The sequence below is a fragment of the Salvelinus namaycush genome, chromosome 9, assembly GCF_016432855.1.
Source record: "Salvelinus namaycush isolate Seneca chromosome 9, SaNama_1.0, whole genome shotgun sequence".
In the NCBI taxonomy this organism is placed as follows: Eukaryota; Metazoa; Chordata; class Actinopteri; order Salmoniformes; family Salmonidae; genus Salvelinus; species Salvelinus namaycush.
The window spans coordinates 48,336,578-48,364,445 of record NC_052315.1 but is presented as its reverse complement, the minus strand read 5'-3'; the positions used below and the strand labels follow the sequence as shown (position 1 = coordinate 48,364,445).

The following is a 27,868-nucleotide window of genomic DNA, read 5'->3' as shown; positions in this document are numbered from 1 at the left end:
TTAGGTAAGATGCCCAAATAATAATTTCTAGTTGAATTAACTTACTGTCTGAAACAAGTTGTCACGCTGGTATAAATGATTCGGGAGACAGGCGCAGGAATGCGTAATAGGGGTTTTATTCAGCCCAATTTACGGCGTGCCGTGTAAAGGCACGGGATCGAAGACCAAACAAACACGTATACAAAACACAGGGTAGAAACCCAAACAAGAGTGAGGAGTCCCTCGAATAAATACAGTTGAAGTCGGAAGTTTAAATACATCTTAGCCAAATACATTTAAACTCAGTTTTTCACAATTCCTGACATTTAATCAGAGTAAAAATTCCCTGTCTTAGGTCAGTTAGGATCACCACTTTATTTTAAGAATGTGAAATGTCAGAATAATAGTAGAGAGAATTATTTATTTCAGCTTTTATTTCTTTCATCACATTCCCAGTGGGTCAGAAGTTTACATACACTCAATTAGTATTTGGTAGCATTGCCTTTAAATTGTTTAACTTGAGTCAAACGTTTCGGGTAGCCTTTCACAAGCTTCCCACAATAAGTTGGATGAATTTTGACCCATTCCTCCTGACAGAGCTGGTGTCAGAGTCAGGTTTGTAGGCCTCCTTGCTTGCACACGCTTTTCAGTTCTGCCCACAAATCTTCTATAGGATTGAGGTCAGGGCTTTGGGATGGCCACTCCAATACCTTGACTTTGTTGTCCTTAAGCCATTTTGCCACAACTTTGGAAGTATGCTTGGGGTCATTGTCCATTTGGAAGACCCATTTGCGACCAAGCTTTAACTTCCTGACTGTTGTCTTGAGATGTTGCTTCAATATATCCACATAATTTTCCATCCTCATGATGCCATCTATTTTGTGAAGTGCACCAGTCCCTCCTGCAGCAAAGCACCCCCACAACATGATGCTCTTAGGCTTGCAAGCCTCCCCCTTTTTCCTCCAAACATAATGATGGTCATTATGGCCAAAAAGTTCTGTTTTTGTTTCATCAGACCAGAGGACATTTCTCCAAAAAGTACGATCTTTGTCCCCATGTGCAGTTGCAAACCGTAGTCTGGCTTTTTTATGGTGGTTTTGGAGCAGTGGCTTCTTCCTTGCTGAGTGGCCTTTCAGGTTATGTCGATATAGGACTCGTTTTACTGTGGATATAGATACTTTTGTACCTGTTTCCTCCAGCATCTTCACAAGGTCCTTTGCTGTTGTTCTGGGATTGATTTGCACTTTTCGCACCAACATACGTTCATCTCTAGGAGACAGAACGCATCTCCTTCCTGAGCGGTATGATGGCTGCATGGTCCCATGGTGTTTATACTTGCGTACTATTGTTTGTACAGATGAACGTGGTACCTTCAGGCATTTGGAAATTGCTCCCAAGGATGAACCAGACTTGTGGAGGTCTACAAGATTTCTTTTGATTTTCCCATGATGTCAAGCAAAGAGGCACTGAGTTTGAAGGTAGGGCTTGAAATACATCCACAGGTACACCTTACTTGTGTCATGCACAAAGTAGATGTCCTAGTTTGTTAACAAGAAATTTGTGGAGTGGTTGAAAAACGAGTTTTAATGACTCCAACATAAGTGTATGTAAACTTCCGACTTCAACTGTACACACGCGCACAATGATTAACACACGGGACGAGACCCGTAATCATCTGCGCAATCCACAAGGGCACGAAAGCCCAAAACACACAGCAGAAGTTGCGGCGGCGCCGGACGGACAAGTCGCAGCGTTGTCGTACGGGCCATTCCCGCTGTCTCCCTTAATGGTCGATTATTCTGTCACGCTGATATGAAGGATCGGGAGACAGGCGCAGGAATGCGTAATAGGGTTTTTTATTATACCCCAAATTACGGCGTGCCGTGTAAAGGCACGTGGACGAAGACCAAACAAACACGTAACAAAAACACAGGGTTGAAACCCAAACAAAAGAGCGAGGAGTACCTCGAATAAATAACACGCGTACAATGATTAACACACGGGACGAGACCCGTAATCATCTGCGCAATCCACAAGAGCACGAAAGCCAAAACACACAGCACAGGTACTCACACGCACCAACGGACATAGTAACAATAATCGGCAGCCCAATGGAAACCAAAGGGCACATATATCCAAATACTAATCAGTGGGAATAGGGGACAGGTGTGCGTGATGAAAGTTCCGGAGGGATCCGTGACACAAGTTAACATTTAACATTTAAGTCATTTAGCAGACGCTCTTATCCAGAGCGACTTACAAGTTGGTGCATTCACCTTATGATATCCAGTGGAACAACCACTTTACAATAGTGCATCTAACTCTTTTAAGGGGGGGGGGGGGTTAGAAGGATTACTTTATCCTATCCTAGGTATTCCTTAAAGAGGTGGTGTTTCAGGTGTTTCCGGAAGGTGGTGATTGACTCCGCTGACCTGGCGTCGTGGGGGAGTTTGTTCCACCATTGGGGTGCCAGAGCAGCGAACAGTTTTGACTGGGCTGAGCGGGAGCTGTACTTCCTCAGAGGTAGGGAGGCGAGCAGGCCAGAGGTGGATGAACGCAGTGCCCTTGTTTGGGTGTAGGGCCTGATCAGAGCCTGAAGGTACGGAGGTGCCGTTCCCCTCACAGCTCCGTAGGCAAGCACCATGGTCTTGTAGCGGATGCGAGCTTCAACTGGAAGCCAGTGGAGAGAGCGGAGGAGCGGGGTGACGTGAGAGAACTTGGGAAGGTTGAACACCAGACGGGCTGCGGCGTTCTGGATGAGTTGTAGGGGTTTAATGGCACAGGCAGGGAGCCCAGCCAACAGCGAGTTGCAGTAGTCCAGACGGGAGATGACAAGTGCCTGGATTAGGACCTGCGCCGCTTCCTGTGTGAGGCAGGGTCGTACTCTGCGAATGTTGTAGAGCATGAACCTACAGGAACGGGTCACCGCCTTGATGTTAGTTGAGAACGACAGCGTGTTGTCCAGGATCACGCCAAGGTTCTTAGCACTCTGGGAGGAGGACACAATGGAGTTGTCAACCGTGATGGCGAGATCATGGAACGGGCAGTCCTTCCCCGGGAGGAAGAGCAGCTCCGTCTTGCCGAGGTTCAGCTTGAGGTGGTGATCCGTCATCCACACTGATATGTCTGCCAGACATGCAGAGATGCGATTCGCCACCTGGTTATCAGAAGGGGGAAAGGAGAAGATTAATTGTGTGTCGTCTGCATAGCAATGATAGGAGAGACCATGTGAGGATATGACAGAGCCAAGTGACTTGGTGTATAGCGAGAATAGGAGAGGGCCTAGAACAGAGCCCTGGGGGACACCAGTGGTGAGAGCACGTGGTGCGGAGACAGATTCTCGCCACGCCACCTGGTAGGAGCGACCTGTCAGGTAGGACGCAATCCAAGCGTGGGCCGCGCCGGAGATGCCCAACTCGGAGAGGGTGGAGAGGAGGATCTGATGGTTCACTGTATCAAAGGCAGCCGATAGGTCTAGAAGGATGAGAGCAGAGGAGAGAGAGTTAGCTTTAGCAGTGCGGAGCGCCTCCGTGACACAGAGAAGAGCAGTCTCAGTTGAATGACTAGTCTTGAAACCTGACTGATTTGGATCAAGAAGGTCATTCTGAGAGAGATAGCAGGAGAGCTGGCCAAGGACGGCACGTTCAAGAGTTTTGGAGAGAAAAGAAAGAAGGGATACTGGTCTGTAGTTGTTGACATCGGAGGGATCGAGTGTAGGTTTTTTCAGCAGGGGTGCAACTCTCGCTCTCTTGAAGGCGGAAGGGACGTAGCCAGCGGTCAAGGATGAGTTGATGAGCGAGGTGAGGTAAGGGAGAAGGTCTCCGGAAATGGCCTGGAGAAGAGAGGAGGGGATAGGGTCAAGCGGGCAGGTTGTTGGGCGGCCGGCCGTCACAAGACGCGAGATTTCATCTGGAGAGAGAGGGGAGAAAGAGGTCAAAGCACAGGGTAGGGCAGTGTGAGCAGAACCAGCGGTGTCGTTTGACTTAGCAAACGAGGATCGGATGTCGTCGACCTTCTTTTCAAAATGGTTGACGAAGTCATCCGCAGAGAGGGAGGAGGAGGGGGGAGGGGGAGGAGGATTCAGGAGGGAGGAGAAGGTGGCAAAGAGCTTCCTAGGGTTAGAGGCAGATGCTTGGAATTTAGAGTGGTAGAAAGTGGCTTTAGCAGCAGAGACAGAAGAGGAGAATGTAGAGAGGAGGGAGTGAAAGGATGCCAGGTCCGCAGGGAGGCGAGTTTTCCTCCATTTCCGCTCGGCTGCCCGGAGCCCTGTTCTGTGAGCTCGCAATGAGTCGTCGAGCCACGGAGCAGGAGGGGAGGACCGAGCCGGCCTGGAGGATAGGGGACATAGAGAGTTAAAGGATGCAGAAAGGGAGGAGAGGAGGGTTGAGGAGGCAGAATCAGGAGATAGGTTGGAGAAGGTTTGAGCAGAGGGAAGAGATGATAGGATGGAAGAGGAGAGAGTAGCGGGGGAGAGAGAGCGAAGGTTGGGACGGCGCGATACCATCCGAGTAGGGGCAGTGTGGGAAGTGTTGGATGAGAGCGAGAGGGAAAAGGATACAAGGTAGTGGTCGGAGACTTGGAGGGGAGTTGCAATGAGATTAGTGGAAGAACAGCATCTAGTAAAGATGAGGTCAAGCGTATTGCCTGCCTTGTGAGTAGGGGGGGAAGGTGAGAGGGTGAGGTCAAAAGAGGAGAGGAGTGGAAAGAAGGAGGCAGAGAGGAATGAGTCAAAGGTAGACGTGGGGAGGTTAAAGTCACCCAGAACTGTGAGAGGTGAGCCATCCTCAGGAAAGGAACTTATCAAGGCGTCAAGCTCATTGATGAACTCTCCAAGGGAACCTGGGGGGCGATAAATGATAAGGATGTTAAGCTTGAAAGGGCTGGTAACTGTGACAGCATGGAATTCAAAGGAGGCGATAGACAGATGGGTCAGGGGAGAAAGAGAGAATGTCCACTTGGGAGAGATGAGGATCCCAGTGCCACCACCCCGCTGACCAGAAGCTCTCGGGGTGTGCGAGAACACGTGGGCAGACGAGGAGAGAGCAGTAGGAGTAGCAGTGTTATCTGTGGTAATCCATGTTTCCGTCAGTGCCAAGAAGTCGAGGGACTGGAGGGAAGCATAGGCTGAGATGAACTCTGCCTTGTTGGCCGCAGATCGGCAGTTCCAGAGGCTGCCGGAGACCTGGAACTCCACGTGGGTCGTGCGCGCTGGGACCACCAGGTTAGAGTGGCGGCGGCCACGCGGTGTGAAGCGTTTGTATGGTCTGTGCAGAGAGGAGAGAAGAGGGATAGACAGACACATAGTTGACAGGCTACAGAAGAGGCTACGCTAATGCAAAGGAGATTGGAATGACAAGTGGACTACACGTCTCGAATGTTCAGAAAGTTAAGCTTACGTTGCAAAAAAATCTTATTGACTAAAATGATACAGTACTGCTGACTGGTGAAGTAGGCTAGCTAGCAGTGGCTGCGTTGTTGACTTAGTTTGAAAGTGTAGCTGGCTAGGTAGCCTCGGTAACTGGCTAGGTAACCTTGACAATTACTCTAAACTACACAATTATCTTGGATACAAAGACAGCAAAGACAACTATGTAGCTAGCTAACACTACACTAATCAAGTCGTTCCGTTGTAATGTAATAGTTTCTACAGTGCTGCAATTCGGTAGACGGTAGACGTTGGCTAGCTGCTGGCTTGCTAGCAGTGTTGCCTACGTTAGGACGAAAATAGCTGGCTAGCTAACCTCGGTAATTACGATAATTACTCTAAACTACACAATTACCTTGGATACAAAGACAGCAACGACAACTATGTAGCTAGCTAACACTACACTAATCAAGTCGTTCCGTTGTAATGTAGAAACTAATGTAATAGTTTCTACAGTGCTGCTATTCGGTAGACGGTAGACGTTGGCTAGCTGCTAGCTGCTGGCTAGCTAGCAGTGTTGACTAGGACTAGGACGAAAATAGCTGACTAGCTAACCTCGGTAATTACGATAATTACTCTAAACTACACAATTATCTTTGATACAAAGACGGCTATGTAGCTAGCTAAGATCAGACAAGTCAAACCGTTGTACTGTAATGAAATGTAATACTACCTGCGGAGCGAAATGCGACCACTCGCTCCAACAGTGCTGCTATTCGGTAGACGGTAGACGTTGGCTAGCTAGCTAGCTGCTAGCTAGCTAGCAGTGTTGACTAGGATGAAAATAGCTGACTAGCTAACCTCGGTAATTACGATAATTACTCTAAACTACACAATTATCTTTGATACAAAGACGGCTATGTAGCTAGCTAAGATCAGACAAGTCAAACCGTTGTACTGTAATGAAATGTAATACTACCTGCGGAGCGAAATGCGAAATGCGACTTGCGTCTTGCAGCCAGAAGAAGAGCGGGCACATCATTTAAAGTTTCAAGTCGGAGCTAAGTTTGGGCCCAGTAAAAACGTTAAGTTCAGGTAACACTTTGATCAAAAAGTTGAGTAAACTTAAAAAGGCTGTGGAACCAGTTAATTAATAATAATTTAGTTGAAACAACTAGAATTGTGTGCGCGCATCAGTATTTCCCCTAGGGGGAAAAAAAAAAAAAAAGATTATCTAGTAAGTAGTTGTACATCTCACTCACTGTTCTCCTCTCCTTTCTGTGTGTGTGTATTATGTGTGTAGTGGCGTCAGGCATCGTCTTCAGTGAGTCTGGGAAGAGTGATGTTGGCCCATGAACAAGATTACAGAGGTCTGACAGCTGGCTGTGTGTGTGTCAGCCTGTTACTTCTTCTGCTGCTCGCTCTATTCATCTGGAAAAGGAGGAACAAGCACATTGACGGTACGTGTGTTATTATATAAATGTGATGTACAGGATTTACTATGTTTTTGTTTGTGTGGGTTTTGTGTGCGTGTGTACGTTTGCATGTGTGTCCACCTCCTACTAGCTGTGTTGGGCTTTGGGGTTGGGATGGCTGTGGGGTTGTTGGAGATGTTGTGCTGACTGGCTGGTCATGATGGGAGAAATGGTGGAGCGCTCTGTCCTTCTCCTTCAATGACTGTGTTCTCTCTCTCCCTCCACCACTCCATCTCTCCCTTTCTCTGGTCCTACCTTCTCCCTCTACCTTTACCCCATCTTTCTCTATCTCTCACCTCTCTCTGCCACCCCTCTCTTCCCTACATCCCATCACATTCCCTACATCCAATCCTCTACCTACCTCCCTCCCCTCCCCCCTCTTCTCCCCCTGTCCATCTCCCTGGTCTCTAGATCTGGCTGAGGGTAAGGTTTGGTATGATGGCCGGGCTCACATTCAGCACTTGGACATGTTGGCAAACGCCCGAAGCGTCAGCCCTACTAACGAAATGGTGTCCCACGAGTCGGTGGACTATAGAACCACCCTGCTGGAGGGTACGTTTCCTGACACAATACCATGGCCCTAATCCTAACACTAACCCTGTCCTAACACTAACACTGACCTTATAACCCTGTACTAACAATGCTCGCTTTCCTTTCCTAAACTTAAAGTGGCAATTTGTATTTGAAACAATTACAAATTGTACTCGACTGCCATTGTTTCGGTAAAAAGTTGAGGAATGGGGCTGGAGGAATGTAACGACTCTCAAATTCATAGTCAGAGCTATGGAGGCATTGACAGACCATCCATGATATCAACGTTACAGATGTAACCATGTTTTGAGGCTGTACAGTGTTTGTTTACATTTACTTTGCTTATAAACATTGGAGTAAAACAAGTTTATATTTTGGGTTTTGACAGTTGAGCTAAGCTTATGAAGCATTTATACATTATATTCTTCAAGAATCAATGGGTACATATCATTCATTTCTAACAAAAAAAATGGATGTGGCAACTGCTTCTAACTCATAAGTTCACAACCCAGAGATGGGCTGCAACTTCTAAGGACTAGAGTTGTCCATCCCTGCATGAACCTCTTTCAATATAACCCTAACTGTTTCCACTCATTCGGGCAACACTGACATAAAGGAAAAAAAGTAACGTAACTACCTTTCTCACTTTCCTCTGCATGTAATGGGCAGGGCTCAAGTTCTACCTCTTTCGTTCTGTAACCATGACTCTCTCTGGCATCACTCTGTGATCATATGACCTAACGTTGACCTCTAACCCTGACCCCTGTAGTAATTGACCTTTGGCTATATTGTTTCAGACCAGGGCGTGGAGAGGCCAGAGTCGTGCAGGGGGGCTCCCCCCATCTACGGGGGCCATGGGGAACTCCTGTCCCCCAGGCTGGGGCTGGGTGGCATGGGGATGGGGATGGGGATAGGTCTGGGGGTGGAGGGGGAGCTGGTGTCCCCTCTCCTGTCGGCCTCGGTCCACATCGACACGTCCCAGCTGCACCCTGACCTGCTGAAGGAGGTTCAACATGTGGTCATCGCCAAGGAACACCTGCTGTTACACATAAACCAGGTCATAGGCAGAGGTAAGTGGGATGATCATACATGTGTGTGGGATACATGGATAGACATGTACAGGGATAGATGGATGGATGGATGGATGGATGGATAGTCCAGGGGGCAGGAGGGGGACAGGGGGAGCAGGTAGCTGCCTAGTGGTGGCTCTTCAGCAGCCTGATGGTCTGGGGGTAGAAGCTATTGGCCTTTCTGACAGTTTTTGTCATGATTGTCCTATACTGCCCACGTCTGGGTGATGGAAATGGGGAGAACAGGCCATGGCTCAGGTGGCGGGGTCCTACCGCTTCCCTGTAGGCATGTCATCATTTTTGGTAATCAGGCCTACTACTGTCATGTCGTCAGCGAACTTGATGAAGGGGTTGGAACTGTGTCTACTATACATACTTTTGATACATGAAAAGACGGTCACATCCATGAACACACACACCTACACACACATTACCTTAACGTACACCAAATGGCCAAAAGTATGTTTTCAGCTGAAAGATTCCCCGAGCTTACCCATGATGTTGCCCAACAATTTAAGTCAATAAGTCATAGTTTAAGTCAAAGTACACTAGATATACAAAAGTATGTGGACAACCCTTCAAATGAGTGGATTCGGCTATTTTAGCCACACTCGTTGCTGACACGTGTATAAAATAGAGCACACAGCCATGCAATCTCCATAGACAAACATTGGCAGCAGAGTGGCCTTACTGGAGAGCTCAGTGACTTTCAACGTGGCACCGTCATAGGATGCCAACTTTCCAACAAGTCAGTTTGTCAAATCAAATTTCTGCCCTGCTAGAGCTGCACCGGTCAACTGTAAGTGCTGTTATTGTGAAGTGGAAACGTCTAGGAACAACAACGGCTCAGCCGCGAAGTTGTAGGCCACACAAGCTCACAGAATGGGTCCACTGAGCGCTGAAGATCATAGCGTGTAAAAATCTGTTTGTCCTAGGTTGCAACACTCACTATCGAGTTCCAAACTGCCTAAGGAAGCAACGTCAGCACAAGAACTGTTCGTCGGAAGCTTCATGAAATGTGTTTCCATGGCCGAGCAGCCCCACACAAGCCTAAGATCACCATGCGCAATGCCAAGCGTCGGTTGGAGTGGTGTAAAGCTCGCCGCCATTGGACTCTGGAGCAGTGGAAACGCGTTCTCTGGAGGGATGAATCACGCTTCACCATCTGGCAGTCCGACTAAAAAATCTGGGTTTGGCGGATGCCAGTAGAACGCTACCTGCCTGAATGCATAGTGCCAACCGTAAAATTTGATGGAGGAGGAATAATGTTTTTCATGGTTCAGGCTAGGCCCCTTAGTTCCAGTGAAGGGAAATCTAAACACTTCAGCATACAATGACATTCTAGACGATTCTGTTCTTCCAACTTTGTGGCAACAGTTTGAGGAAGGCCGTTTCCTGTTTCAGCAGGACAATGCCCCTGTGCACAAAGCGAGGTCCATACAGAAATGGTATGTCGAGATCTGTGTGGAAGAACTTGACTGGCCGGAACAGAGCCCTGATCTCAACCCCATCGAACACCTTTGGGATGAATTGGAACACCGACTGTGTGCCAGGTCTAATCGCCCAACATCAGTGCCGGACCTCACTAATGCTCTTGTAGCCGAATGGAAGCAAGTCCCTGTAGCACTGTTCCAACATCTAGTGGAAAGCCTTCCCAGAAGAGGAGAGGCTGTTATAGCAGCAAAGGGGCGAACCAACTCCAAATGCCCATGATTTTGGAATGAGATGTTCGACACGCTGGCGTCCACATACTCAGACACACTTATAAAGACTTTAGGTGATCTGTAGGTCTCAACCATGGTAATATCAGAATCCATCCCCACCGGGGATAAATACAGTATTCACCATGTTAGAGCTTATTGACCAACATTATCAAACCAACAGTTTTGACATTCAGATATAAAAACTGAAAAAAGGAGAAAGGCCTTTCTCTGTTCTTAACATCCGCACAATGTTCAGGGACAATGCTCCCCCAAAAATTCCCCCTCCCCCTTGACTCGGCCCTCAGGGAAGCCTGGAGATTCCGAAGCAGGATTATGGGGTGGCGTGGGATGATTTATTCCCGGGTAGAATTCCGAGCACCATTGTTTATCCGTGTGGTGTAACCCGAGCCCTCAGTGCATCTGCAAGGATCGTGATGGGAGAACACCTCAGAGTTCTCTACACTCCCTAGCTTTAATAGCCCAACACCCCTGCAAAGCTGCACTGAGCCCTCCAGACCACATATAATAAAGGTCACAGTAACTCAGATATGGGGAGATATAGCTTCTAATGAACCCTACTGAACTAAACTGAAGGGAATGAATGGGCGCTTCAAGTAGAGGTTTAAAGAAGTAATCTAGACTTCAACAAAGGGGAATCTAGCTTTTCAGTCTGCCTGACTCCCCTGAACAAGGCAGTGTTCCTAGGCCGTCATTGTAAACAAGAATTTGTTCTTAACCTCTCTGGGATATGCGGGACGCTAGCTCCATTGACGTACTGGTGTAAAGAAATATGTCCATAAATTAACAAGGGTTTCAGCATCAAGCATTCCTCTAACAGCAGACACTCTGTTTCTAGCTTATTTTGACACCCATTTGAGCTTCATCTATTCTTGTGTTTCTCTCTCTTTTTTCTTCACAGGTCACTTTGGCTGTGTGTTCCATGGGACCTTGTTAGAGGCCGACGGTCAGAAACAGCACTGTGCCATCAAGTCCCTCAACCGTGAGTACAGACCACAGCATGACCAAAAGAACCACATCCCATAGTCACTTGACCAGGGTTGTGTTCAGACACGAAATGAGAGAAAACCTTTTGAAGCTACGGGGTTCCGACTTGGACGTGGTTGGATGATCAAAAACAGGAAAGGCCAGATCTTTATTTGGAACATGGCCGAAGATACAATAATAATGCTAAGAGGAGCTACCGTACCTACACCGTGGATTCCATTTGAAACACACCTGACTAACCATGTCCACAATTCAACCATCTAAGCAGAATCCAACCTCAGTCATCCCCTATTCATTCATTCACATTTCATAGCTATGATGTGATATGATATCATAGCAACAACGCAATGCCACAATAACATTAGAGGGCCTTCTCATTCCAGCTGGGCTCTTGACACACAACACACACACACACACACACACACACAATGACACACACAGCCGCAGCGGTGTGGCCTGTAAAAGGATGATTGAGATGAATGGGCTCCTGGCGACGAGGATGACATTAGGGTCCCCCTGTCTCTAATCGTGTAACCTGTCACTTTACCCTGAGAGATTAATGTCCTAGATAAGGCTTTGGTGAGATCTGCCGCTGGACTGGTGGTAACCCATAGCGATGGAGGGCACTCGGCTGGTAACCCATAGCGATAGAGTTCCCTCTGCCTTTCGTTTAGACATTGTTCTCCGAGCCTTGGCCTTCTCATTGAGTTTACAGTGACCTAAAGTTCCCCAGGGAACTTTAAAGAAAATGAAGTTCCCTAGGGAACTTTGTCACTGTCATGGCAAAGACACAGTGTTTTTGGTGAATATTGTAGGTGATGTCACCATGTTGTTTCTGCAATACAGAAAAGTGTGGTTTAACAGCCTTATTGTCCTCTTTTTTTTAAAACTCAGCATTAAATGGCAAGTCTTCTTTTTCCGTTTGAGTGTGTCGTCATCTGGTAGTTCCAGTGAAAGGGCAATCAGCTGTTTTATCTTAGCTAAATGAGATTCCGTTTTAAACGAGATTAGAAGAGAGGGGAGGGGGAAAGAGCAGTGACACCAGGAGCACTGATTCGATTGGGTAATGGGAGTGTTGCGTAGCGGTTGCCTATAGGTTTGGTTTAGGGTCACAGTCCCAATGCTCAGACAGCCTGAAGACTGGCTCCTCATGGGCTGCTAACAGTGGTACATAACTAAGGTTTAGATGGCACGCTAAAGAGATTTAGGTTTATGGCTTCAGGGCCTGTTTTGTTTGCGTTTTTGGTGGTGGCCCATCAAGCAATGCATGATTATAATACAGACTTTAATGTCAGGACTTGGTTAAATAAAGGCAATAAGTAAACAAGTCATTTTGTAATATCTTGCCTGTTGTCAGGGATCACTGACCTGGAGGAGGTGTCTCAGTTCCTGAAGGAGGGGATCATCATGAAGGACTTCAGCCACCCCAACGTGTTGTCTCTACTAGGGATCTGTCTGCCCACTGAGGGCTCTCCTCTGGTGGTGCTGCCATACATGAAGCACGGAGACCTCAGGAACTTCATACGGGACGAGACACATGTAAGACACACACACACACAAACTCTGGTCATACATGAAATAATGTCAGACAAAGTCCATTGCAGCTGAAACATTGTATATGTAGGTACAGGAATAAAGCACAGAAGCAGCATTTTCCATGTGTGAGCTTTTCTTTCTATATTTGTGTGCTTTACTTCCTATATTAAGTATTTTTCCCCCCAGCACCAGTGGATACATTTGGGATGTGTATCTCACCTCCACCCTCTTCCTTGTTTCTTTAGAACCCCACAGTGAAGGACCTGATGGGCTTTGGTCTGCAGGTGGCCCAGGGTATGGAGTATCTGGCCAGCAAGAAGTTTGTACACAGAGACCTAGCCGCAAGGAACTGCATGTAAGATCTGGAACCAACTGTCAAATGCAATCTCAAACAGTCAGTGTGTGAAAGTGTACCCATCTTTGTAGTGAGAGAAGCATACAGTCATGCATACTTTGAGATTCCGCATTGTAAAAGACGCCATTTTGGCTCCAACCATTACAAGATAATATAATAATGTTCGGATCCAACATGGCTGTCAGTTTCCCTAGCGCTGTTTGTACACTGTAAAGCTGTTGTTGACCCCATCCCCCTCTCTCTCTCTCTCCTAGGCTGGATGAAAGCTACACAGTGAAGGTGGCAGACTTTGGCCTGGCCAGGGATGTGTATGATAAGGAGTACTACAGCATCCACAACAAGAGTGGAGTCAAACTACCTGTCAAGTGGATGGCCCTGGAGAGCCTGCAGACACACAAGTTCACCCCAAAGTCAGATGTGGTGAGAGACTACCCAAGCACACACATCAAAATCAAAAATCAAATGTTATTGGTCACATACACATATTTAGCAGATGTTATTGAGGGTGTGGCGAAATACACACAAATCCAAAAGTAAAATAATGGAATTAAGAAATATATAAATATTAGGATGTGCAATGACTAAATTACAGTAGAATATATTGCAGTATATACATATGAAATGAGTAAAGCAGTATGTAAACATTATTAAAGTGACTAGTGTTCCATTATTAAAGTGGCCAGTGATTCCATGTCTATGTATATAGGGCAGCAGCCTCTAAGGTGCAGGGTTGAGTAACCGGGTGGTAGCCGGCTAGTGAAGGCTATTTAACAGTCTGATGGCCTTGAGATAGAAGCTGTTTTTCAGTCTCTCGGTCCCAGCTTTGATGCAGCTGTACTGACCTTGCCTTCTGGATGTTAGCAGGGTGAACAGGCCGTGACTTGGGTGGTTGATGTCCTTGATGATCTTTTTGGCCTTCCTGTGACATCGGGTGCTGTAGGTGTCCTGAAGGGCAGGTAGTTGGTGATGCGTTGGGCAGATCGCACCACCCTCTGGAGAGCCCTGCAGTTGTGGGCGGTGCAGTTGCCGTACCAGGCGGTGATGCAGCCCAACAGGATGCTCTCAATTGTGCATCTGTAAAAGTTTGTGAGGGTCTTAGGGGCCAAGACAAATTTCTTCAGCCTCCTGAGGTTGAAAAGGCGCTGTTGCGCCTTCTTCACCCCACTGTCTGTGTGGGTGGACCATTTCAGATCCTCAGTGATGTGTATGCAGAGGAACTTGAAGCTTTCCATCTTCTCCACTGCGGCCCGTCGATGTGGATGGGGGCGTGCTCCCTCTGCTTTTTAATGTCCACGATCAGCTCCTTCGTTTTGTTGACGTTGAGGGAGAGGTTATTTTCCTGGCACCACTCCGCCAGGGCCCTCACCTCCTGCCTGTAGGCTGTCTCGCCATTGTTGGTAATCAGGCCTACTATAGTTGTGTCGTCTGCAAACTTGACAATTGAGTTGGAGGTGTGTGTGGCCACGCAGTCATGGGTGAACAGGGGGCTGAGTACGCAACCTTGTGGGGCCCAGTGTTGAGGATCAGCGTAGTGGAGGTGTTGTTGCCTACCTTCACCACCTGGGGGGCGGCCCGTCAGGAAGTCCAAGACCCAGTTGCAAAGGACGAGGTTCAGACCCAGGGCCCCGAGCTTGATGATTACCTTAAAGGGTACTATGGTGTTGAAGGTTGAGCTATAGTCAATGAACAGCATTCTTACCTAGGTATTCCTCTTGTCCAGGTGGGATAGGGCAGTGTGCAGTGCAATGGCGATTGCATCGTCTGTGGAGCTATTGGGGCGGTAAGCAAATTGAAGTGGGTCTAGGGTGTCAGGTAAGGTAGAGGTGATATGATCCTTAAATAGCCTCTCAAAGCAATTCATGATGACAGAGGTGAGTGCTACGAGGCGATAGTCATGCACACACACACAGGCACACACATGCATGTACCGTACCAGTCAAAAGTTTGGACACACCTACTCATTCAATGTTTTTCTTTATTTTTACTATTTTCTTCATTGTAGAATAATAGTGAAGACATCAAAATTATGAAATAACATATAATAAATCATGTAGTAACCCACTTATTAGCTCTATTTGGTAAAAGGCCATGTCCGTATTATGGAAAGAACAGCTCAAATAAGCAAAGAGAAATGACAGTCGATCATTACTTTAAGACATGAAGGTCAGTCAATCAAGAACATTTCAAGAACTTTTGCAAAAACCATCAAGAACAGTTGCAAAAAAAAAAAAAACATCAAGCGCAACGATGAAACTGGTGCTCATGAGGACCGCCACAGGAAAGGAAGACCCAGAATTACCTCTGCTGCAGAGGATAAATTCATGAGAGTTAACTGCACCTCAGATTGCAGCCCAAATAAATGCTTCACCGAGTTCAAGTAACAGACACATCTCAACATCAACTGTTCAGAGGAGAATGTGTGAACCAGGCCTTCATGGTCGAATTTCTGCAAAGAAACCACTACTAAAGGACACCAATAAGAAGAGACTTGCTTGGGCCAAGAAACACGAGCAATGTACATTAAAAAAATCTGTCTTTTGGTCTGATGAGTCCAAATTTGAGATTTTTGGTTCCAACCTCTGTGTCTTTGTGAGACGCAGAGTAGGTGAACGGATTATCTCCTATGTGTGGTTCCCACCGTGAAGCATGGAGGAGGAGGTGTAAGGGTGTGGGTGTGAGGGTGTCACCAGAATTAAAGGCACACTTAACCAGCATGGCTACCACAGCATTCTGCAGTGATTCGCCATCCCATCTGGTTTGCCGTTAGTGGGACTATTTGTTTTTCAGCAGGACAATGACACAACACACCTCCAGGCTGTATAAGGGATATTTGACCAAGAAGGAGAGTGATGGAGTGCTGCATCAGATGACCTGGCCTCCACAATCACCCGACCTCAAACCAATTGAGACAGTTCGGGATGAGTTGGACCACAGAATGAAGGAAAAGCAGCCAACAAGTGCTCACCATATGTGGGAACTTCTTCAAGACTGTTGGAAAAGCATTCCAGGTGAAGCTGGTTGAGAGAAGTCCAAGAGTGTGCAAAGCTGCCATCAAGGCAAAGGGTGGCTACTTTGAAGAATCTAAAATCTAAAAAAGTTTAACACTTTTTTGGTTAGTACATGATTCCATATGTGTTATGTTTCATTGTTTTGATGTCTTCACTTGTAGAAAAGAGTAAAAAATAAAGAAAAAAATGCTTGAATGAGTAGGTGTGTCCAAACTTTTGACTGGTACTGTGTATACGCTACTAGTCACCCCTTCATTCACTTACAGTATTACGTAATCAACACACACACACGATGATAACCCGTGATAAATAAGTAGCAAGCTTAATTCTTTGGAGCTTAATCAGAGCTCCGTCCTCTCAACCCCTCGAACTCCACTCTGCCTTAACAAACCACCACTGTACTGTTCCATCTCTGGCTGAGGTATATAGGTTTAGCTTGTCTCGCTCTGCTACAGTATCTGTCTGTGAAGGTTAGCACTAAGGTTAGCTGATTTTAACACTCCTCCTGGCTGGCTGCTCTCTTCACTGAAGGCCAGAAGGGAAATAATGTCATCAGGACTGACTTGGCCTGTGTTCGAAATGACACCCTATTCCTTATATGGTGCGCTTCTTTTGACCAGCACCCATAGGGAACAGAGTGCCATTTCACATGCAGCCTGTGATGTACTGTGATGTGATCTGATGTGTAATTGGTCCATCTGGTGTTCAATGTTTCAGTGGTCGTTTGGCGTGTTGCTATGGGAACTGATGACCCGGGGAGCCCCGCCGTATTCGGACGTCAACTCTTTCGACATCACTGTGTTCCTACTGCAAGGGAGACGGCTGCTGCAGCCAGAGTTCTGCCCTGACCCACTGTGAGTGAACACGCACACACAAACACGCATACATATACAGTGCGCACACACGTCACGTATGCACGCTTGTACACACACACACAGACACACACACAAACACACAGGCAGTGCACACACACACACTGTGAGTGGAAAGTGTGTGTGTGTGTGTGTACACTGGTCACACACACACACACACACTCATAAACAAACACACATATATATACTTACACCCATCAAGCTTATACCCAACCACTCCCAAATATAATGTGCAGACCGATGCTTTCAGTATTAATAAAAGTGTATTCATGCGCACACATACGCCCACACACACTCCTGTGTCTTTCACCTTGACCAATGTACATAGGGATGGCTCAGTAGTGCTTGTCCTTGACAGAGACATTGAGATGAACAGAGGCCCATTGTTAACACTACCCTTACGTACTGCATGGTCTGCTTGAAGAAAAAGACTGAGACGGACAGATATGCAGACAGACAGACAGACAGACAGACAGACAGACAGACAGACAGACAGACAGACAGACAGACAGACAGACAGACAGACAGACGGAGGGATGCAGCCAGACAGACAGAGGGACACGGAGGGAGGGATGCAGACAGCCAGACAGCGGGAGGGAGGGAGGGAGGGAGGGAGCCAGACAGACAGACAGACAGACAGACAGACAGACAGACGGACGGACGGAGGGAGGGAGGGAGGGAGGGAGGGAGGGAGGGAGGGAGGGAGGGAGGGAGGGAGGGAGGGAGGGATGCAGACAGACAGACAGAGGGAGGGAGGGAGGGAGGGAGGGAGGGAGGGAGGGAGGGAGGGAGGGAGGGAGGGAGGGAGGGAGGGAGGGAGGGAGGGAGGGAGGGAGGGAGGGAGGGAGAGAGAGTTGTGTAAACTATAAAGCATATATAACTACTGAATCAATCAGGTCACTACAGACATGAGATCCTCCTTAATCTCCCCCAATCTGTAAAACAACACGTTTCCAAGTACGAACTACGATTATTTCGTGAAAATAAGTGAAAATAAAACACTATCTCCCTATTAATCTCCGCAAGTCAGGGGGAGATTTCAGGTGAGGGGTAAATCATAGTATATATTCAGCCAAGCGGAGAGCAAAACGGAATGATCCATAACCGTTCATATGAGTCTTTATTCATGAACATTCACTGACATACAGTATTCCCAGAATGAATGGGGCCCTGTGGCAAAACTGGCAAAACTACACTGAACAAAAATATAAACGCAACATGTGAAGTGTTGGTCCCATGTTTCATGAGCTGAAATAAGATATCCCAGAGATGTTCTACATGCACAAAAAAATGTATTTCTGTCAAATTTTGTGCACAAATTGGTTTACATCCCTGTTAGTATGCATTTCTCCTTTGCCAAGATAATCCATCCACCTGACAGATGTGGCTTATCAAGAAGCTGACTAAACAGCATGATCATAACACAGGTGCACCTTGTGCTGGGGAAAATAAAAAGACCACTCTAACATGTGCAGTTTTGTCACACAACACAATTCTCTACGATAAGACGCCTCCAACATCGTTTTAGAGAATTTGGCAGTATGTCCAACCAGCCTCACAACCGCAGACCACGTGTAACCACACCAGCCCAGGACCTCCAAATCAGGCTTCTTCACCTGCGGGATCATATGAGACCAGCCACCGGGACAGCTGATAAAACTGAGGAGTATTTCTGTCTGTAATAAAGCCTAATTTTGTGGGAAAAAACTCATTCCGATTGGCTTGGCTTGGCTCCCCAGTGGGCGGTCCTGGCTCTCAAGTGGGTGGGCTTATGCCCTCCCAGGCCCACCCATGGCTGTGCCCCTGCACAGTCATGTGAAATCCACAGAGTAGGGCCTAATTTATTTATTTCAATTGACTGATTTCCTTATCAAATCAAATTTGATTGGTCACATACACATATTTAGCACATGTAGTTGCGGGTGTAACAAAATGTTATATGAACTGTAACGCAGTAAAATGTTTGAAATTGTTGCATGTGGCGTTATATTTTTGTTCAGTATAAATGTAGTTACTAAATATCTAAGTGAGCAAAACATATGTACATAACTGTATTTCACCTGCATATAGGCTTATCCATGCATCAACATTTAATCCTAACCACCTCCCCTCCCTTATCTCCCACCCCAGGTATAACGTGATGGTCGAGTGCTGGCACCCCAAGCCGGAGAGGAGGCCCACCTTCTCAGAGCTGGTATCCCTTATCAACGCCATCTTCTCCAGCTTCAGCGGAGAGCACTACATCCTTCTCAACACCACCTATGTCAACATAGACAAGATGAGCCCCTACCCCTCCCTCATCTCCTCATCCTCCTCTTCCTGCTCCACCCCTCAGGGCCACCCCCTGGAGCGAGACTGCTGCACCTGAGAGAGAGGGAGTGATGGAGAGAAAGAAAGAGAGAGAGAGGGAGAGATGAAAGAAAAATAGTTAAGGAGAAAATGAGAGGGAATGGGGAGAGATTGAAGACAAGGGGGTGGAAGGAGGGTAGGAAAAGAATGAGCTTGACAGAGTAAGAAAGAGAGAGAAAAGAGTGGGCTTGAGGCGGCGAAGCCGTTGGGTCGCTTGGGAACTGTATGTGACTGACAGACAGACACTGGACAAACTCTGTGTACGCTGGCTGAGAAAAGACAGTTTAAGGACACTGACTCGTGCCGTGCCTACTTCACGTGTGTGTAATGTATGTATACTGACCAATGTCCAACCAAACAAACATCACTGTACGCCTGAGGCCTGTATGAACTGTTAGGTCGATCTTGGCCTCCCTCTGCTCTTTAACCTAGAACTTGCTCTAGACCCTCCCATGACCTTTTACCCTGGTATGCCCTTGGAGCCTGACTTCAGGAGGTCAGGCTTCTCGTCTCTCTCTACCACATACAATTTGGAGACATAGGGGAACCTTTTCAATGAACAAAGCCTATAGAATTCTATAGAAGCACATTGTGTGTATCAAGTACAAGTGACTCGCCGAACATTTCAACAACTCCCGTGCCAAAGAGGGACCGGATTATTTTTTTGGAGACATTTCCGCTTGTTAATGGGTGGCATGTGTATGGCGATATGGCGAAGGGCCGGGCTCAAGGTTTTTTTCCCCCTCGCTATAAAATTCTTTACACCATCATCCGCACTGCCACTGAATTCCCCTCTCTTCCCACCTCTCCTCGCATGCGTCCTCGCATACATCTCTAAGCACTAGGGCTGAATGAAGAAAGTCCCAGCTCCAGCTTCCAGGTGATGCTCTCACTAACCGAGGTGGCTGTGCAGATTGGCTGGCAGAAGGAACAATTTGCTGCCCGTGTGCAGTAGGCTACACTGGATACTTCTTTATGTGTGTAATTATCTTTGACGATTCTCTTTTGATGTGCTTCTTTCAAAACATCTCGCTGCTTCATTGCTGTGAGTGACTCACCTTCTAGGAATCTGCAGATGTTTCCCAGTTGAAAGGTGTTTTTTGCCTTTCGGTTGGTAACACTTTGACTTGAACCGGCCTGTCATAATGTCTACATAGCGTGTGTCATAACAGTTCATGCAAGCTCAGCCTGAAAACAACTGACATAATCATGTTTTAGACTTCAGAGAGTCAAAGTGGGGGAAAGTGGAGACACGTTGGAACATTTGATGGTTTTTGGCATCATAGTACTACGTCAGTTGGAACAAGTGTTTTTACTGTCAATCATGACTTCATCACGGCGTTGTCACATACTGCTATGTCGACATTTTGAAAGACCACTTCAAGTTAAAACGTGACCATTTTGCCTCTCCTTTGTGAAGCGTTTGTCTTTTTTTTTTACTATGGCTGCTGTTATGTTTTAAATGATCAGGCCAGCAATGGACAGATATGAATGTTTGCTCAAATAAATGTTAAAAGAACTGTACTATATTTTTTATAATGCCTTTATTGTGAAAATGAGCCTAAATAAATGGTCGGCCCAATAGAATAATGCCCGAACTGAGCAGTGGTGCCACAACAACGACCAATCAACTTCAGTGAATGAACCACTGCCTTCTGTACAAAAAGGATAAAGGTTAACACCTCTGTGGATGTGTGTTCTATATGTAGGATTTAACTGTGGTAAATGTGTGTGTATGTATACTGTATGACAGGTGATCGTTGTAGGTACAGCACAGTACAAGCAACAGATACTGTACAGTCATTGAACAACTGGGGCTAGCAATTTCACGTCCTTAACTATTAGACTGTTCTAGATGTTCCTATTGGTAACTAAATGGCTTGTAAATCCATGACTTTTGTCCATTAATATGACATTGATCTCACTGTCAGTGCAGTGTGAGCATATATATGAAGCACTGTTTAGGGATCGTCTATGAAAGTAGTGACGGTACATATGTTGTTACTATGTTATGTCATCTGACTGACTCAGTGTAATAAAACTATATTATCAGTGTGGACATGTCAAATACTGTATCTTTTTATCATTGTCTGTACATTCTTTATTTGACCAGGCAAAGATCATTTTTATGATGTCACACAGTATTCAGACCCTTGCCTTTTTCCACATTTTGTTACATTACAGACGTATTCTAAAATGGTTTACATTTTTTTTTAATCCTCAGCAGTCTACCCACAATAGCCCACAATGACAAAGTAAAAAAAAAAAAATGTATTTTTGCAAATATATTATAAATAAAAAACTGAAATACCTTATTTATATAAGTATTCAGACCCTTGCAATGAGACTCGAATTTGAGCTTTTGAGCTTTTCCAGCGATCATCGTTGAGATGTTTTTACAACTTGATTGGAGTCAACCTGTGGTAAATTAATTTGATTGGACATGATTTGGAAAGGCACACACCTGTCTATATAAGGTTCTACAGTTGAAGGTGACCAAGAACCTGATGGTCACTCTGACAGAGCTCTAGATTTCCTCTGTGGGGATGGGAGAACCTTTCAGAAGGACAACCATCTCTGCAGCACTCCACCAATCAGGCCTTTATGGTAGATTGGCCAGACGGAAGCCACTCCTCAGTCAGAGGCACATGACAACCCGCTTGGAGTTTGCCAAAAGGCAGCTAAAGACTCTCAGACCAGGAGAAACAAGATTCTCTGGTCTGATGAAGCCAAGATTGAACTCTTTGGCCTGAATGCCAAGCCTCATGTCTGGAAGAAACCTGGCAACATCCCTACGGTGAAGCATGGTGGTGGCAGCATCATGCTGTGGGGATGTTTTTCAGCGACAGGGACTGGGAGACTAATCAGGATCGAGGCTAAGATGAATGGAGCAAAGTACACAGAGATCCTTGACGAAAACCTGCTCCGGAGCGCTCAGGACCTCAGACTGGGGTGAAGGTTCACCTTCCAACAGGACAACAACCGTAAGCACACAACCAATACAACGCAGGAGTGGCTTCAGGAGAAGTCTCTGAATGTCCTTGAGCGGCCCAGCCAGAGCCTGGACTTGAACCCGATCTAACATCTCTGGAGAGACCTGAAAATAGCTATGCAGCAACTCTCCCCATCCAACCTGACAGAGCTTGAGAGGATCTGCAGAGAAGAATGGGAGAAACTCCCCAAATACAGGTGAGCTTGTAGCGTCACACCCAAGAACAATCGATGCTGTAATCGCTGCCAAAGGTGCTTCAACAAAGTACTTTGTACATGTGATATTTCAGTTTAAAAAATGTATTTAATACATTTTAGAATAAGCCTGTAACGTAACAACATTTGGAAAAAGACAAGGGGTCTGAATACTTTCCGAAGGCACTGTATGTTACATATGCTGCCTCAGTCATTCTACTCATTGCCTCATCTACCTACCGATAGCTTCAGAGTATCCACAGGGTGGATGGGTGGATTACTTAATATCTGTCCACCAAGGAGTCAAGTGGCTTCAGTTTCAAATTCATTTATTTAACCAGGACATCTCCTGAGGGAGAGAACCGAAACATAGAAAAACCTGGAGGTTCTTGCTGAGAGTTGGGGGGGGGGGGGGGGGGGGGGGGGGACAATTATAGGTGTGGGTTTTATGACCCTGTGTTAACAAAGTGTTTCAAAAAAGTAACATTTGAATGGTAGTGGACATTGAGTTTGACTGTTTGGAACTCCTGTTTGGATAACATGTAGGAGTATACATTTACGACCCGTTACCTTTTGTCTCTGTCCTGTTAGCTTTGTTCTCACTCCTTCAGCCTTCTCTGCTCTCATTGGCTAGTGGTGACCTCTGACCCCTCACCTTTCTTTACCCTCTCCCCTTTTGTATTGCTGTCTAGACGAGCCTGGAGTTTCCCTCTGTATAGCCTGGCCGTGACCGAAGCTTTCATTACAGGTCATCCTCTCAGAGTTGCTTGGTGACCCTGGATCTGGTTTGTTTTCACGACGGCACACCGTAGCAACGGAAAACAAAAAACAAATGTTTCTAATTGGGCAAGTTCAGATATAGCCTCCTCGTTTCACTCAGTTTAAAGACGCTTTCTTCCTATTCGTGCTTACTGAACAAGACCTTGTTTGAGAACGATCTGTCTTTGCCTATAGCCTAATCATGCCACACTGGTCTTAGTTAAAAGGCCATCATATGGTTGACAGATAGAGGAGAGGACCTCTGAGTGCCAGTGCTCTTCAGCTATGTACTAATCAGTTGCTCTGTAAAGGCTGGAGCCTGCACCCTGTTTCTCTCATTCTCTTACTCTCTCTCTCTCTCCCTTTGTATTTCTTCATCTTTCTCTTTTCGACACAGATACACAAAGAAAGAATAGGTGTGTGTTAGATTGGCACAGGTCAGTTCAGGTATGCATGTCATAAGATGATTCATCACCTTTGGAATGCAATGCTGGACACACTGCACTAGTACCCCCCCCCCCCCCCCCTCCCCTCCTCTAACCCCATGCCAACTGATAATGAACCTATCCCAACCTCTCCTCAGCACCCATTCTGACCTACTGAGTCAACACACACTCATTAAGCCACTAATGTGCTTTGGCAAAGAGCATTGGCAAGAGAGAGATTTAGGAGATATATTTAAAGGTACACAACAACTCCTTCTATTCATTATCAACCAATCGCGCATAGTTGTAATACTTTTCGCTGTTTTTCTTTTGGAGGTATGTAAATGATTCTGATTATTGAATCTGATAAATCAGTACAGAACAACTCGCTTGAGGTGTGAGTTTTTGGGGTATAGATGCCCCCTATTGGTACTCTGCCACTCTTGCAGCTAAAGCGCCATTATTATTTTCTGCTGATTTGCCAACCTAATGTAGAAATGAATTAACACACACACACGTTTTGTCTAAGACCCTTTTCATAAGAGAAGAAAGCCTTCTATAGCACCGGCAATTTTCCCAATATATTTCACAATTCCTAGGTTCTACATTTGGATGAGATTAGGTGAACTTCAACACCTTTATCTATAATTCAAGAACTTGGTTGTCACTCTGTAGATGAACACATCTCAGGTGATACCTACAGGCTGTTGGATCTTGGCCTGCATCAAACATTCCTCCCTCCACACACATTCTGCATCAAGGTCATCCAACTCAACCCCAGACATGAGCCGAATAGCGTCTATGTCCCAAATGGCACCCTATTTCCTATATGGTGCACTACTTTTGACCAGGCCCCATAGAGCTCTGGTCAAAAGCAGTGCACTGTACAGGGAATAGGGTGCCATTTGGCGCAGACTCAGACTGCCCCTGGTATAAAGTAAACAAGACTAATTAGAAGATGGGTTGGATATAACTGTATTCCAGAGTTTAGGTTGGCAGTGGTACGTACACATGTGGATGTATCACTCTTTGCACCCATTTGTTACGGAATATTCCAGGCTTCGATCTGCCAGACATACAGTACCAGTCAAAAGTTTGGACACACCTGCTAATTCAAGGATTTTTCTTGATTTTTATTATTTTCCACATTGTAGAATAATAGTGAAGACACCAAAACTATGAAATAACACATATGGAATCATGTAGTAACAAAAAAAGTGTTAAACAAATCAAAATATATTTTATATTTGAGATTCTTCAAAGTAGCCACCCTTTGCCTTGATGACAGCTTTGTACACTCTTGGCATTCTCTCAACCAGCTTCATGAGAAATGCTTGAGGAAGTCAATGTGCGGGGGTACAGGTTAGTCGAGGTAATTTGTACATGTAGGTAGGGATGAAGTGACTATGCATAGATAATAAACAGCGAGTAGCAGCAGTGTACAAAACAAATGGGGGGGGGGGGGGGGGTGTCAATGTAAATAGTCCGGTGGCCATTTGTTTAATTGTTCAGCAGACTATTGGTTTGGGGGTAGAAACAATTAAGGAGCCTTTTGGTCCTTGGCGCTCCGGTACCGCTTGCCATGCGGTAGCAGAGAAAACAGTCTATGACTAGGGCTCTGACAATTTTTTGGGCTTTCCTCTGACACCGGCTATTATTTAGGGCCTGGATGGCAGGAAGCTTGGCACCAGTGATGTACTAGGCCGTACGCACTACCCTCTGTAGCGCCTTACGGTCAGATGCCGAGCAGTTACCATACCAGGCGGTGATGCAACCGGTCAGGATGCTCTCGATGGTGCAGCTGTAGAACTTTTTGAGGATCTGGGGACCCATGCCAAATCTTTTCAGTCTCCTGAGGGGGAAAAGGTGTTGTCGTGCCGTCTTCACGACTGTCTTGGTGTGATTGGACCATGATTGTTCATTGGTGATGTGGACACCAAGGAACTTGAAACTCTCGACCTGCTCCACTCTACCACCGTCGATGTTAATGGGGGCCTGTTCGGCCCGCCTTTTCCTAGAGTCCACGATCAGCTCCTTTGTCTTGCTCACATTGAGGGAGAGGTTGTTGTCTTGGCACCACAGTGCCAGGTCTCTGACCTCCCTATAGGCTGTCTTGTCGTTGTCGGTGATCAGGCCTACCACTGTTGTGTTTTCTGCAAACATAATGATGGTGTTGGAGTCGTGTTTGGCCACGCAGTTGTGGGTGAACAGGGAGTACAGGAGGGGACTTAGTACACACCCCTGAGGGGAGAACATCCCTGGTAATCCCTACTGCCTCTGATCTGGCGGACTAAACATATGCTTCGTTTGTAAATGATGTCTGGGTGTTGGAGCGTGCCCCTGGCTATCCGTAAATACATTTAAAAAAACAAGAAAATGGTGCCATCTGGTTTGCTTAATATAAGGAATTTGAAATGATTTATACTTTGACTTTTGATACTTAAGTATATTTTAGCAATTACATTTACTTTTGATACTTAAGTTTATTTAAAAAAAAATACTTTTAGACTTTTTTAGGATTTTACTGGGTGACTTTCACTTTTACTTGAGTCATTTTCTATTAAGGTATCTTTACTTTTACTCAAGTATGACAACTGGGTACTTTTTCCACCATTGTAGTATTGGCACAAGGCACATCCAGACTGGCCACTGCTCTCCTCCCTCAAACAGCTTTTAACACAACAGCTATCTAGTGGGCCGCCAGGAATTGAAGTCTAGAGGTGTGGACATAATCTCAGTTACCCTGATGGCACTGCCTCTATGTACACTTTGATGCCGGGCCAAAAATACTTTTCTCACAGTGATACTAAGAAGGGAGGAGTAAAGAGAAAGGAAAAGGACACAATTGTGAAGAATTGGCATATTGTAATGATACTGTATCCAAAAGTTCAACCACTCCTTGTCATTTTATCCTGATACTTCGCACTTCTTTGATTTCTTCCCTGTTTAAACGTTTACTGAGCTTTTCTACTGATGATTATCTGAGCGAGGTGTTTGTAATGGGTATCTGGAGTGACTAAAGGGTAACTGAGGGTGAGTCACAGAGAGGCCTTTTGAGTTCTGGTCACGGAGGTAATGAGTAGCTCACAGATAGCTCCCATGCATGTCAACACAATGGCACAGGCAGCAGACTAAGGCTGTGTCCTAAATGGCACCATATTCCCTATATAGTGAACTAGTCTTGACCAGGGCCCAGAGGGCACTCAACATCTGGAGAGATTATAGGGGCCTCAAATGCCCTTTTGATCCTCAAGTATGTGTTCCTCATCTGGGACTTGAACCTCTGGGATCACTAGCCCTCTTGTCTCTCTGGCTATACATATTCAAGATAGTGATGTTGTTTTATTGTATACAGTAGAGTAGACCGTATGGTCCTTGCAGCATATCAACATAGATCTAAAAAGGCATGTTTGAAGTAACTGACTAATGTTAGGCATTATTGTTTGGTTTAAAAGAAATGGCGTAACAGTAAACTGAGCATACAAAGTAGACTGGTGTGTGATTAGGGGTATTATTCACACAAAGAGGGATCTCTTAGATTGCCATAAGCGACTGAGAATGGGGGATTTGCTAGGAGGTCTAAAGGTGTGCCCAGCCCATCCACTTTGACAGTTAATGACAGACTGGATTATTAAAATCAGCTCGGTACTGTAGAAGACAACACGGTACTGTAGAAGACAACACGGTACTGTAGAAGGCAACACGGTACTGTAGAAGACAACACGGTACTGTAGAAGACAACACGGTACTGTAGGAGGCAACACGGTACTGTAGAAGACAACACGGTACTGTAGAAGGCAACACGGTACTGAAGAAGACAACACTGTACTGTAGAAGACAACGCGGTACTGTAGAATACAACGCGGTACTGTAGAAGACAACGCGGTACTGTAGAAGACAACGCGCTACTGTAGAAGACAACGCGCTACTGTAGAAGACAACACGGTACTGTAGAAGACAACACGGTACTGTAGAAGACAACACGGTACTGTAGAAGACAACACGGTACTGTAGAAGACAACACGGTACTGTAGAAGACAACACGGTACTGTAGAATACAACGCGGTACTGTAGAAGACAGCACGGTACTGTAGAAGGCAACACGGTACTGTAGAAGACAACACGGTACTGTAGAAGACAACACGGTACTGTAGAAGACAACACGGTACTGTAGAAGACAACACGGTACTGTAGAAGACAACACGGTACTGAAGAAGACAACACGGTACTGTAGAAGACAACACGGTACT

At 46.0% G+C, this 27,868-nt stretch overlaps 1 protein-coding gene across 1 annotated transcript in view; it reads left to right on the top strand.

The window, feature by feature from the left end:
• The window catches only part of met (MET proto-oncogene, receptor tyrosine kinase), an 84,647-nt gene extending 63,331 nt beyond the window's left edge, over positions 1–21,316 (top strand). Inside the window, exons 13-21 of the mRNA XM_039001589.1 lie at positions 6,648–6,804; positions 7,231–7,371; positions 8,148–8,420; positions 11,043–11,123; positions 12,486–12,667; positions 12,910–13,019; positions 13,274–13,439; positions 16,745–16,881; positions 19,030–21,316. Coding sequence (XP_038857517.1) covers positions 6,648–6,804; positions 7,231–7,371; positions 8,148–8,420; positions 11,043–11,123; positions 12,486–12,667; positions 12,910–13,019; positions 13,274–13,439; positions 16,745–16,881; positions 19,030–19,267 — 1,485 coding nt within the window. The 3' untranslated portion in view covers positions 19,268–21,316. The remainder of the gene's footprint in view (positions 1–6,647; positions 6,805–7,230; positions 7,372–8,147; positions 8,421–11,042; positions 11,124–12,485; positions 12,668–12,909; positions 13,020–13,273; positions 13,440–16,744; positions 16,882–19,029) is intronic.
• The last annotated feature ends 6,552 nt before the right edge of the window (positions 21,317–27,868 follow it).